We start from the raw sequence: 13,244 nt of genomic DNA on the forward strand, positions 1-13,244 counted from the left end.
AATGATGCAATTAGAGACTATTATGCTTAGCAAAATAAGCCAGTGGCCAAAAGACAAATATATGTTTCTTCTGATTTGTGGTAACTAGCACATAGAGTCCATAAAAAGTAATGTATATTAGTGAAATTGACATCAGATCAGCATTCTGATATTCGATGCTGGTGCAGTAAATGGTGGCTTAACCTGCTGCACCACACATGTCTTGTACCTTTTCTCCTCTTTCTCCCACACACTGAGTAAATATAATCATTTGAAATTCACATCACGGATCAATATTTTGTACTTTGCAGTTTGCTCAAAGTTGTTTCCTTTCAGTGAGGTGTGCCTTCCGTCTCTGTCAGGTAGATTGTTAGTAACTAAAGAATGGGGTTAAGGACTGTTAGTTCTTTTAACAAATGAATTTTACTTCTCTAGGATATTTAGTCCACATCCATACACACAAAAAGTACTTATAGAACTTTTTATGCATTTCTTGCCTGACCATATATTTACATCCCAAGTAAATTAACAACAGAGCCAGTAAATGCAGTCAAATAACAAAGCTGTTGTTGACATTTCACCTGATCCATTTTGATCAGAAAGCAATCAATAAAATCTCGAGGATTGTTCATATCCAAGGATTGTTTGTGTTCTTTTACTTTCTCTGAAATAAAATTTGGGATATAACTCATATCTTCAATAAATTTCTTGTGACTCCCTGGGAAATAATCAATCAGAATTGGAAAATTGTTGCAGACCTAAAAAACAACAAAAAATCCTTTAACAAATAAAAACACTTAATGAAGATAAACAAACCACACACTCTAAGTCCAAAACAGAAATTTTAGCTTTAAAAATCATATAGTGTCTACCTTGAGAAGGATATTTAAATGGTACATTTATAGTCAGCCTCTATTCTTACAGAAAGATTTGTGGGAGAAAACTGATTAGAGGTTTGAATTTGATGATCATGTCCTAAACTCACATGTCAGTTTTAGAAATAAAAAGGGGGCTGGCGCGGCGGCTCAATAGGCTAATCCTCCGCCTTGCGGCACCGGCACCCCAGGTTCTAGTCCTGGTTGGGGCGCTGGATTCTGTCCCAGTTGCTCCTCTTCCAGGCCAGCTCTCTGCTGTGGCTCAGGAAGGCAGTGGAGGATGGCCCAAGTGCTTGGGCCCTGCACCCTCATGGGAGACCAGGAGAAGAACCTGGCTCCTGGCTTCAGATCAATGTGGTGCGCCGGCTGCAGCGTGCCAGCCGTGGTGGCCATTGGAGGGTAAACCAACGGTAAAGGAAGACCTTTCTCTCTGTCTCTCTCTCTCACTGTCTACTCTGCCTGTAAAACAAACAAACAAACAAACAAGCAAACAGAAAGAAATAAAAAGGATGGGATTGACATTTTGACCTAATGTGTTAAGCTGCTGCCTACAATGCCAGCATCCTATCTGGGCCCTAGTTCGTGTGCCAGCTGCTCTACTCCTTATACAGTTCTCTGATAGTGTGTCTGGGAAAGCAGAATATGGTCCAAGTTCTTGGGCCCCTGCACCCATGTGAGAGACCTGGATGAAGTTCCTGGCTCCTCGCTTCAGCCTGGCCCAGCCCTGGATGTTGTAGCCATCTGGGAATGAACCAGCCAATCCTTTATCTCTACCCCATCCCCTTTGTAACCCTTTTGCTGTTGGTTCACCCTCCAATGGCCACTGCTGCTGGTGCGCTGCTGCTGGTGCGCTGCGGCTGGCGCGCTGCGCTGATCCAAAGGCAGGAGCCAGGTACTTATCCTGGTCTTCCATGGGGTGCAGGGTCCAAGCACGTGGGCCATCCTCCACTGCACTCCTGGGCCACAGCAGAGAGCTGGCCTGGAAGAGGGTCTACTGGGACAGAATCCGGTGCCCCAACCAAGACTAGAACCCGGTGTGCTGGCGCCGCAAGGTGGAGGATTAGCCTATTGAGCCGCGGCGCTGGCCTAAATGAAATAAATTTTAAGGAAGGAAATAAAAAAGGATTATATCAAATCTGTCATTTGTAAATCAATTATTTCCCACAATCTGGAAATATAAGGTGGCATGAATGACCACAATTCACATTTTGTAGATGACAACAGATGTTAAGGAAGCTTTGGTTTGTCTCTGCTTTTTTTTTTTTTTTCATGCAGCCTTAGATGCAGAATAATTATTCCAGAACAGGGAGAGTTTTAAAAATACCATGAAATTTGTTCAGTTGAACATTTTTTATATAAAGTCACTGTGCACATGAGGAGTTCAGCTACTTCTCGAAGATCCCACGAAGATCTTTCAGAAATAATACAAGGCACACTGGATCAACACAGGGAAAAACTGCTTTCTTTATGGTTCGTATTCTGCAATATCCAATCATTTTGTCATTTAATCCAGGGACATTGTCAGCTAGAATCACAGTGAAGCATCAAACATCCCAAACCTATTTAGTCTCCTGGTAGCATCTGTCTCTTTAAATATTTCCACTCCTTGGTCACCTAACTTAAGGTATTTCTGCAAATTATGATGAAGAGGTGACTGGGGAGCACCCCTGGTGATTAATGGTATCTTGCACAAAGGCCTGAACTTTGTGTGTTCTAAGTCCATGCTTGTTTATGAAAATGTGGCTCTGGAGCTTAGCTACAACCTCCACTGGTCAGCTCGCCAGTGGGCTTGAATATCAGCCTGTATTTTGGCATTGATTCCCTGGTGTGTAAAATACACGGCTTGGCCATGGTTCCCAGATGTCCACTGACCCAGCTCTGTGCAGGACTGTGGTGTCTAAAGAGTCACTTCACAGCTTGGTCCATTAGAATGATCAGTAAAGCACAAGTGTTTTCTTTAAAAGAAAAAATTTTGATCTCACCTGTATCCACGGGGAGTTCAAAATATCGATACCTTCATTCAACATTTTCAAAAATTTAAGAAAAGTTTGATCTGTATATTCAAAACGGTTCTGGAAAATTATGGAGCAGATCACATTGCAGGGAGCACAGCCCAGAATAAAGGTGGGATCACAGGGTGAGGCTGAAAAAATGGGAAACATTTAAAGATAACATTAAAATATAGAGATTAGAGCCCTTGTCTTTGAGGTAGATGGGGAAGGTATTTTTACAAACTTTAATCTTTACCCGGGAATTCCCTCAACTAGAAAAAAATCTGCATTCATAAAATTAATATATCTCGGTGCTGTCCCTGAAGGCATGTCCAGTTGTGGGGTCTTCCACGACGCCGGCCTTGGGCCGACTGGGAAGAACCTGGTGGAGGCTGCTGGAGGCGCAGCCATGGTGGTCAATGCCCCCGCCCCCGGCTTCCCTGAAGAACCGGTCGCTTCAACTGCGGACCGTGATCAGCCACGTTCATGGAATAAATAAAGCTCCTTGCTAATGGTTTCCCTCTTCCCAGCTGACACCACGCTTCCGTGGTTTGAACCTTGAGCCTCTCGTCAGATGAAACTTCGCGTTTTCCACGTTTATAACACTCAGAGCTGAAGGTGTTGGAAGTGTGTGCGGTCTGAGAGCTGTCAGCACGGTAGGGAGCTTGGGGCTCTAAGAGGCAGAGATTAAAATAGTTTCCAGCGGAGAGAGAGACAAGCAAATTAAAGCAGCATTTAGAAGAACAGTTGGATAAACTAATGCAGCACTTGACACTTATGAATGTGCAGAAACCAAGAAGGAAACGCTGGAGCAACTAGGCGAATTTAATGATTCATTGAAGAAAATTATGTCTGGAAATATGACTTTGGTAGGTGAACTAAGCTGATGGATAGAGCTCTGATGCTCGGAAATCTGGGAAGAGACCTGTACACACAGCAGAAAGTGGAGATCCTAACAGCTCTCAGAAAACTTGGAGAGGAGCTCACTGAAGAGGATGGAGCTTTCTTGTCAGCAAATGCAGGCGCTCTGCTCAGCCAGTGTGAGAAAGTCTGCAGACCTGGGCTCTGGAGATGAAGTCCCAGCCCTGGCAAGTTTTGAGGTCAAGAAAACAAAAAAATGACATGGCCTGGAAGTTCATGACATTGATCACAGTCTTATTCAATGTGGTATTTTCTTCCTGAGGATTTTGAGTCATTGCAAAGAAACAGATTATCGAAATGCATTAATTGCCTAAGAAAAGGTAACATAAAAAGCTCCTTGTGACTTCTAAAAAAATTAATGTATCTCTTTTGACTTAAACTTGAATTGACCACTACATTTTATCTTGTTTTTCTTTTTCATTTGATCTAGTCCAATAATGGTTTTCCTGATACTCCATTAAATACATAACCTGTATTTAAATAACTTTAAGCAAAGATGTCCCGTATTTTGGTGGGAAATAGAACACATTTAAGAAGGTCATTTTTAGGGGCTAATGTGGTGCCATATGTTAAGCCACATTAAGGGACCCTCTGTCGGAGTGCTAGTTTGGGTACTGGCTGCTCAACTTTGAATGTAGCTTTCTGCTACTGCACGTGGGAAGAGAGTATAAGATTGCCCATGTGCTTGAGTCCCTGTTGCCAATGTGGGAGACCAGGATGAAGTTCCTGACTCCTGGCTCCAGTGTGGCTCAGATCAGGCTGTCCCATTTAGGGACTGAACCAGCAGACTGAAGATTGTGTCTGTCCCCCTTTCTCTCTACCACTATACCATTTTTCCTTTCATTGAAAGGCAGAATGACAGAAACAGAGATACAGATAGAAAGAAATCATCCATCCCCTGGCTGCGACATTCAGGACTGGGCCAGGTTGAAGCCAGGAGCCAGGATAATTTGAACCTAATGAACCATGCAGGACTGAGGGTTACTAAACAAATGTGTTTTGAATTTATTCGAGCACTGGTATTTCTGTATATAATGATCCAGCACATATAACAGCTATGATGAGAAGTGAAAAAAATTCCTCCAAAATGAGATTATAACTAACTTAAAATACATAAAGTACTAAATATGCCACACAGCATAAATTTCAACAGTTTACATGTATGAAAGTGCAAAGCAGCTATTAAAATCAATATTATATCCAATATTTAAAGACAGTTTGTGATTGGGGGAATATCTAACTCCTTAACTAAAAAAAGCTAAATAAAATGAAAGCTTTAAACTGGTTCACACCTGTATTTCAAGTTTGGAAATGCATATTTGCAAGCAGCAATACAAAAGTATTCATGAAGAATGCACAGTCTCTGAAGATTATGAAAACGTCTCTGCTATCAATACATTTCTAAATACAAACCTGACTCCATATTTGTTTTACTTTGACGTAGTGAGAGAGGTTCATTTTCAAAACAGATGAAATTTAGATGTGAATGGTATGAAGGAGAGGATCTTTTTTTTTTTCCTTAGTCGTTTGGGATTCCTAAAGCATGCAAAAGCTTTGAACAGGAGGGTCCACAAAGGAACCAGGGTTGTCATGGCATCCGGTTAAGCTAGAGTTGGAACCACCTCTGGGTCATCCACATCAGGAGTATAAGCACTTGAGTTGTCATTTCTGCGTCAGACAGTTGGAACATCAGACGTCTACCACACCCAGGCCCCTCTGCCGTCCTCTGCTCCCACATCCCGCTGGGTCTCCAAAACTGATCTGATTGTGTCATTTGCTGGCTTCTGGAAATGATGGCCCATATCAGAATCTTCAGCGTGAGCCTCTTGACTCCTTGATTTATGGACAGCATCTTCACTTGGCTTTCAGGTATTAAATTCTACTTTTGCCCGGTGTTTGTTCTGAATTGCCCTCCACTCATCCAAACTCGTTTCTTTCAGATCATCTTCTTTTAGCTCCTCACTTCGTTTTTCTCATTTCAGTGTCTGCTGCCGGATGTTCTTCACTCGAAGGTGTTTCCTCAGTCACATTCGATCCGAGTCAGTGAATTCACCTTTGACACCTCTCCGGTTGTGAGACCCGCTACCTCCGAGGCTGTGCACGTGCTTCAGACCAGCTCCTTCACTTCCACTTCACCTATCAAATTCATGTTCACCACAAGAATAAAATCCATCTGCTCGGCCCATTCCACATCCATGTCCTCCTATCCCTCTTCCAGGGCCGCCATGGCCAGTGGCAGTTCTGCCACTTACAGGCCTATCAATTGAATACCCCACTCCTGCACCCCTTTCTCCAAGCGGCTTTTCAAACCCTCCTTCCAGAGGTTATTGTCTTTCTGGTCTTCTATCAATTATTTCCTCTTCACCCTGAGGTCGTTGATCAGTTCTTCCAGCCATCTTATTATGTCTTTCCTGAGCACATGGGCAGATGTGCCTACTCCTTCCTGTCAGCCATGCCAACGTTGGGAGGCAGCCAGTTTTTGGGGTCTTGCTGGAACTCTGTGCAGCTGTGCCTCTGCCTCTTGGAGCTGGTCTGGGCTCGGTGGAGCTTGTGCTCTTTGCCCCAAGGCCCCCAATGCTGGCCCCGCCTACCTTTGTTCTTGTTTTCTGTTGCCTGCAGCACCTGGAAGAGCTCTGATTCTTCATCAGATATGTGGTCAATTTGGTTGGTGACCATGCAGCTAAAGCCGAAGCCAGAACATGATGGTGACTCTGAAGGCCTTCCTCCAGGGATTGCAGCAGGCTGCACCGAACCAGGAGCCTTTTTGTGTTCTATTTCTTTTGTAGAGTTCTTTCACATCCTTGGTTAAATTTATCCCAAAGTATTTAAATTATTTTGTAGCTATTGTGAATGGGACTGATCTTACATATTATTTCTAAGGCTTGGCATTGCTTGTGTACACAAGTGCCACTGATTTTTGTGTGTTAATTTTATAACCTGCCACTTTACCAAACTCTCTTATGAGTTTCAATACTCTTTTGGTGGAGTCTTTTTTTTTTTTTTTTTTTTTGACAGGCAGATTGGACAGTGAGAGAGACAGACAGAGAAAGGTCTTCCTTTGCCGTTGGTTCACCCTCCAGTGGCCGGCGTGGCTGGCGCGCTGTGACCGGCGCACCACGCTGATCCGAAGTCAGGAGCCAGGTGCTTCTCCTGGTCTCCCATGGGGTGCAGGGCCCAAGGACTTGGGCCATCCTCCACTGCACTCCCAGGCCATAGCAGAGAGCTGGCCAGGAAGAGGGGCAACCGGGACAGAATCCGACGCCCCGACTGGGACTAGAACCCGGTGTGCCAGCGCCTCAGGTGGAGGATTAGCCTATTGAGCCATGGTGCCAGCCTTGGTAGAGTCTTTTGGTTCCTCTATAAATAGGATCATATTATCTGCAAACACAGATATATTGACTTCCTTTTTTCCCATTTGTATCTGTTTGATTTCTTTTTCTTGCCTAATGGCTCTGGAGAAAACTTACAGAGCTATATTGAATAGTAATGGTGAGAGTGGGCCTCCTTATCTGGTTCTGAATCTTGGTGGAAATGTTTTTACCATTTCTCCATTCAATATGATGCTGGCTGTGGCTTGTCACATATTGTCTAATTGTATGTAGATTGTGTTCCTTCTATACCTAATTTGCTTAAGATTTTTTTATGAAAGGATGTTTTATTACATGAATTGATTTCGCTACATCTATTGAGATAACCATGTGGTTTTTATTCTTCAATTTGCTAATGTGATATATCATGTTTATTGATTTGCATATGTGAAACCATCTGTGCCACCCTGGTCCAGGTTGATGATCTTTAATCCTGTCTTTTGCAACAAAAGAGATGCAACTGGAGACTATTATGCTTAGTGCAATAAACCAGAGCCCCAAAGACAGATATCATGTTTTCTCTGATTTGCAGTAGCAAATATATAGAGTACAAAAATCTTGAATGTGTAAGAGTGAAACTGGTATCTTATGATTTAATTGTGGTTTATAGCCCTTGTCTATATTCCTGTGCAACAATGGTCTTTCTACTTTTTACTTGTTGAACACTGTATTTAGTGGAATATTTTGCCTGGTTATAAAGTAAATCGAAAGTACATCATCACAAAAATTAAAAGAAAATAAAGGAGGAGGGAGGTAAGATGGAGGAAAGTATTGCATGTTATTAATTATATCTATGAAATATATGAAATCTGTATTAATAAAAAGAATTTGATGAAATGAAAGAGCAGTGGGCAACAGCAAACCTGTTGAGTTCTGTACTCCCAGGGCAAGATCTCTTACACATTACAGAGTTGTAAGGTTTCAGAAAAAAAGTTTATTTTAGCTAGGGAGGTAGGTGGTAATTTCTGACAATATGAAATTTCTTTGTGTGTTTTTGTGTGTGACTCACAGGTATAAAGCTGACTTTCAATATTTTGCTTAATTTACAAATGATATGTGAAAGCATTGTGATTGTGATCTAATTAAAAACTCAGAACCACATGACAAACATTTCAAAAGTCACTAGAACTGACAGATGTAAATAATTACCTTAAAACCCTAAGTCAGAATTAAATAAAGAAGATAAAAAATAAAACAAAACAAAATACTCTGAAAACAGAGCACACTAACCAGGGCAAGGATTAATGATAGTCAAAATCAAGGTAAATTTTGCACCATAGTCTTTGGATAATTGGAAGTGTATGCTCTTGCATATATTCTCAAAATATATTGCTGAATACATTACATAGGGAGGAATATGAAATAGTTCTGGTAATAATTTTCTGTGTGCACTTTATTTCTAGAGAAATTATAATTAATAAGAATCATGAAGTAATTAAACCGGATGTTAGCATCATTACAGTGGAAATTATAGGCCCCAACCTTTGAAGAAACCCTCAGACAGGTCAGTAAGGCTGACTGTACAAACCTAGCCACAGTAAGTGAAAGCACACGGCATTTGGTTCAGCTCCACTAGAGTGTAAGGGGCTTATTTCCACTGTGGTACATGTAAGTTTTCCATGGTGAAATGCTGTTGAATAGGTACCCACAATTACGTTATGGGATAAATGCTGCTGTTCAACTCTTAATAAAATTAAAGTTAAAATATTCTATGCATATGCTGAAAAGATTTGAAAACAAAGAAACAAATGTGAACAGAAAAAGATATAATGGCCTTTTACACCTATGCCATAGGCCCAATTGTGCCTGTCCACAAACAGCATAGATACAACTGAAATTCCTTGGCATGGCTTCAAACCGTCATTCCCCCATGGGGGCTGATAGCCAAGTCTCAGAACAGAAGGCCTGGAATGCCATGCGAGGTTTCCCAGGGAGCATAGAGAAGGAGCAGTGAGAGTCAGGGATGTGGGGTAAGGGTCACCCACCGTTGGTTTTTCTCAGTTCCTCCACCAGGCAGCGGGCCTCCTCTTGAACTCGGTCCTCAATGCTCCTCCTCCCCATCCCGAAATTCCGCAGGGTCATGAGCGAGAAGCGCCGGATCACTTTCCATCTCTTTCCATTGCTTAAAATGATCCCTGCCGGTGGGAAAGCAGAGATTAAGAGAATGATTCTGGGCAAGGAAGAGGGAGATTGCACCCAGCAACCACATGCATGGGCTAAGCTCTGCTGAGCAGGCCTTCAAGTCGGTTTCTTATCCACTTTACTGCTGCATAACACACACACACACACATGCACACAGAAATGCAGACTTACCAAGTCCTTTATTTATTCTTTCAGCCACTGGGAAACTCCCTCTTCCAGCAAACTCCTCTCCAAGATCAACCAGGGCCTCCTTCACTGCCTGGTATCCATGCAGCACCACAGTGGGCTTCATGCCCAGATACACGGTGAACACAGGGCCATAGACTTTTGAAAACTACAAAATTTACCAAAAGAAGGCATTATTTGGTCTATATATTGTGGAATATATCAGGCTTTCATTTTAAATATTTTATTCTATCATAATATTATAAAATATTTCTGAATTCTATTCATAAATATGATGGTGATTATTATAGGTGTTATTGTTGTAGGCAGGCATACAGGATAAAATTGATTAGGTTTGTGAGCTGGAAGACCGTCACGCCTTCACCCCACCCCTGTGTGACCTCATCTCCCTACCTGGCCACACCTGTGTGCCCACTGGCCAATCAGGTTAATTAACCACTCCCCTTTGGAAGTGGATTAAAAGCGTGGGACACTGTGTGCCTGGCCCTTTTTGGCCTTTTTGCCCTTTCATTTTCTGGCCTTTTGCCAGTATGGGCCCGTGCTGCCCTGCGCCTACAGGGCCTGTGGCCTTTGGGCCACCTGCTTCATGCTTCCTGGCCTAGATGCTCCTCTACTTGGCTGGCTGCTGGTACTCGGTATGAATCCAGATTTCCCTCTCTCTCTTAGATAGCACCCTCACTCTCCTATGCATTTCTCTCGCTGAATAAAAAGCTTAAAATGTATCATGCTGCCTTGTTAATTTATGCTGGTATTAAGAATTTTTTTCTGAATATTAGGCAAGAATGCACACAGGTTTATTAATATTGGTAATTTATTAATAAGCACACAGTGATATCACATAGCACCCCATATTCCAATACCATATGGCACCCCAGATGGGACTTTTGGGGGACTTTTAGGGGGCTATATTCTGATTTCTTTATGAGGTGGATGGCTTACCATGTGCCAAGAAATAGTGCAATTTGTACAAGTTCTACTTAATTTCTGCTGAACACATTCAGCAGGTTTATATGCTTTGTCTTCTAAATAGTAGAACTGTAGACAGATTACAAACTCAAGTACACAGTATCTAAATTTGCATTGCAGGTTCATATTTGAGCCTCTGTTTTTTTCAACTTCCAGTGCTTGAGATTTATCAGTCCCCAGTGACACCACGTATGGAGCAAAGACCAGCTGACTGCTTAAGCATAACCAGCACAGCTTGTCCCAGGGGAATTATGCTCTAGTATCCCTATTAGGAAAAGAGTTGCAGACTGGTGCTTCCTCACATGGGGCACCATAATGTTAGGAAAAGAGGCACAGGATAGAGAAGAGGCAATGTACGAATTTACAGCCAGACCGAATTTATTCAGAGAAAATAAATTCATAGAGGTGGGTGACCAACTGTCGGCATACACATGATGGAACGTGTGGCAGAAGGCCCCGACACCCAGGGGCTGGGCCTTTTTATATTTTAGGAGGGCTAGGGATCAGGGTTGGGGATAGGTGGCAGCAGGCGGGGCAGTGGGGGGGGCAGATTTCTGAAACTGGTCTTTCAGGTGGCTGTGGGGGGTGGAGTATGTAGGCAATGAATTGAGATTCAAGGGCAAGGAATAAATTCCAATATTTATCTATCTTTTGGGCAATGAGAGAGAATGGCTGAGGCTTATGTCTTTGTTCCATCAATCCCAGTTAAAAATACCAGAAAATGTATCTTTAAAAATGACCCCAGGTGATTTTAAGACTTGCCCTACTTTGAGACATGGGGATTTCAACACAGAGAGTATAAGAATGGCTGTGACAGGACATGTGACATCTCATGGAAGAATGATTTCTCTCTCCCTGCAGCATCTGTAGTGGATAGACAGCAGCTGTGTGCAGAATCCAGTGGGATTTTTTTACCTTCCGGTGTACCCTGAATGGTTAATTCTCTTACTTATGCTGGTCCTTAGTCCTCAGCCATGACTTTTTTTTGAAGACAGCTTTATTGAGTTATGACTGGCGAATAAAATTATGTGCATTTAGGGTATAAAATGCTGTGCTTTGATAGTTTACATTTCAAATGCTTAGCACAATCAAGCTAATTAGCATATATACTGCTTCACATACCAAGCGTTTCTGTGTGTGCTTTTTAAGAACAGTTGTGATCTAGTCTCTTAGTGAATTTCATGTATACAGTACATTATAATGTTCTACAATCACCATGTACTACCTTTGGTCTAGAGTATCTATTCACCTTGTAACTCAGGGTCTGTAGTCTTTAACCAAAATAATCTTTTCCCTATGCCTTACCCCTAGGCAACCACTTTCTATACTGTGTTACTATCAGTTTGATTTCCTTTTGTAGATTTCATGTCTCATTGAGATCCTGAAGTGTATGTCTTTTTTTGTCCGGCTAAATTTACTCGTCTTGATGTCATCTAGGGTCCGCAATGTTGTTGCAAATAGTAAAGTTTCTTTCTTTGTTATTTTTTAATTAACTCATTAGAGAGAGGGAAGGGAGAGAGAGGGAGAGGGAGAGGGGAAGAGAGGGAGAGAGGGAGAGAGGGAGAGGGCTACTGCCCAGATGTCTGCAGTGACTGGGGAACAAAGTTAGCATCTAGAGCCTGGAGCTCAATCTAGGTCCTCCACATGGGTTGCAGAAACCCAGTTACTTTAGCTATCAGCTCTTCTCCCCAAAGCCTGCATTAGTAGGAGTCTGGAATTAAGAGCTGTAGTCAGGAAACAAACCCAGGTGCTCCAATTTGGGATTCAGGGGTTTTAACAGGACCAAGGACAAACCGTAGCTCCCTCTTACTTTTAAAAAGCTAAATAATATTCCATGGCAGGGGGGCAGAGCTGTGGCGCAGTAGGTTAATCCTCTGCCTGGGGTGCCAGCATCCCATATGGGCGCCGGTTCTAGTCCCGACTGCTCCTCTTCCTATCCAGCTCTCTGCTATGTCCTGGGAAAGCAGTGGAGGATGGCCCAGGTCCTTGGGCTCCTGCTCCCATATGGGAAACCCGGAGGAGGCTCCTGGCTCCTGGCTTTGGATCAGCACAGCTCCGGCTGTTGCGACCATTTGAGGATTGAACCAGCGGATGGAAGACCTTTCTCTCTGTTTCTCCCTCTCACTGTCTGTAACTCTACCTCTCAAATAAATACAATCTCTACTGCTTTCCCAGGCCATAGCAGAGAGCTGGATGGGAAACTCTAATATGCTGAGGAAACATCAAGATCCACAAGTATACTGAATATTTCCTATACAAAAACCACCTAATTGTTTGACTCCAGGAATATATTTAACTTAATAGTAACTTTATTTTTACTTATCCTTGCAAGTCACTGGAGGAACATAATGAATACTCACACTCGAGAAGGATTTGCTAATGTCCTTTAAATCCAACTGCAGGATATTTCCAATAATCGGGAGAGGAGTAGGGCCAGGAGGGAGCTTTCCTTTCGCAGAGTTCCATCTCCAGAGCAAAAGGAGAAACAAGCAAGAGAGCACCAGGAACATGGCTGGATCCACTGAAGTCTTCTCTTCTTCCTGAGACAACTGGGAGTGGAGAATCCCAGGCTTTTATAAACCCCCTGCTAATTCAGTGTGTGTATCCTTTTGATATACTAAGTGACTAATCAGTCAAACAGATCAGCTTTGATCTTTTCTGAGTAGACTTTTGCCCTGTGATAGAGATAATAAGAATGCTTGTTAGTCTACCTCTCCTGTCAAATCTCCTTCAGTTGTAATTCTTCAATTATTTTAAGATAGGGCATAGGAAGTAAAAAAGAAAGTCAGGTGGTGTCACTGTGCAGCCAGGATTAA

The 13,244-nt window shown here is 42.6% G+C and overlaps 1 protein-coding gene and 2 pseudogenes across 2 annotated transcripts in view; 1 reads left to right on the top strand and 2 right to left on the bottom strand.

Annotated features, from left to right (window-relative positions):
- LOC133775906 (cytochrome P450 2C18-like) overlaps positions 1-12,996 on the bottom strand; it is a 31,173-nt gene extending 18,177 nt beyond the window's left edge. Inside the window, exons 1-5 of one of the 2 annotated variants that reach the window (XM_062214442.1) lie at positions 12,789-12,996; positions 9,448-9,610; positions 9,120-9,269; positions 2,837-2,997; positions 561-737 (exon numbers count right to left, since the gene is read on the bottom strand). In XM_062214442.1, coding sequence (XP_062070426.1) covers positions 561-737; positions 2,837-2,997; positions 9,120-9,269; positions 9,448-9,610; positions 12,789-12,938 — 801 coding nt within the window. In that variant the 5' untranslated portion in view covers positions 12,939-12,996. The remainder of the gene's footprint in view (positions 1-560; positions 738-2,836; positions 2,998-9,119; positions 9,270-9,447; positions 9,611-12,788) is intronic. The other variant, XM_062214443.1, reaches the window with a different exon arrangement.
- Positions 3,174-3,966, top strand: LOC133776286 (protein LZIC-like; annotated as a pseudogene).
- On the bottom strand, positions 5,464-6,162 carry LOC133776287 (SERPINE1 mRNA-binding protein 1-like; annotated as a pseudogene).
- Positions 12,997-13,244: the final 248 nt, after the last annotated feature.

This window comes from Lepus europaeus, chromosome 17 (genome assembly GCF_033115175.1).
Source record: "Lepus europaeus isolate LE1 chromosome 17, mLepTim1.pri, whole genome shotgun sequence".
NCBI classification, from domain to species: Eukaryota; Metazoa; Chordata; class Mammalia; order Lagomorpha; family Leporidae; genus Lepus; species Lepus europaeus.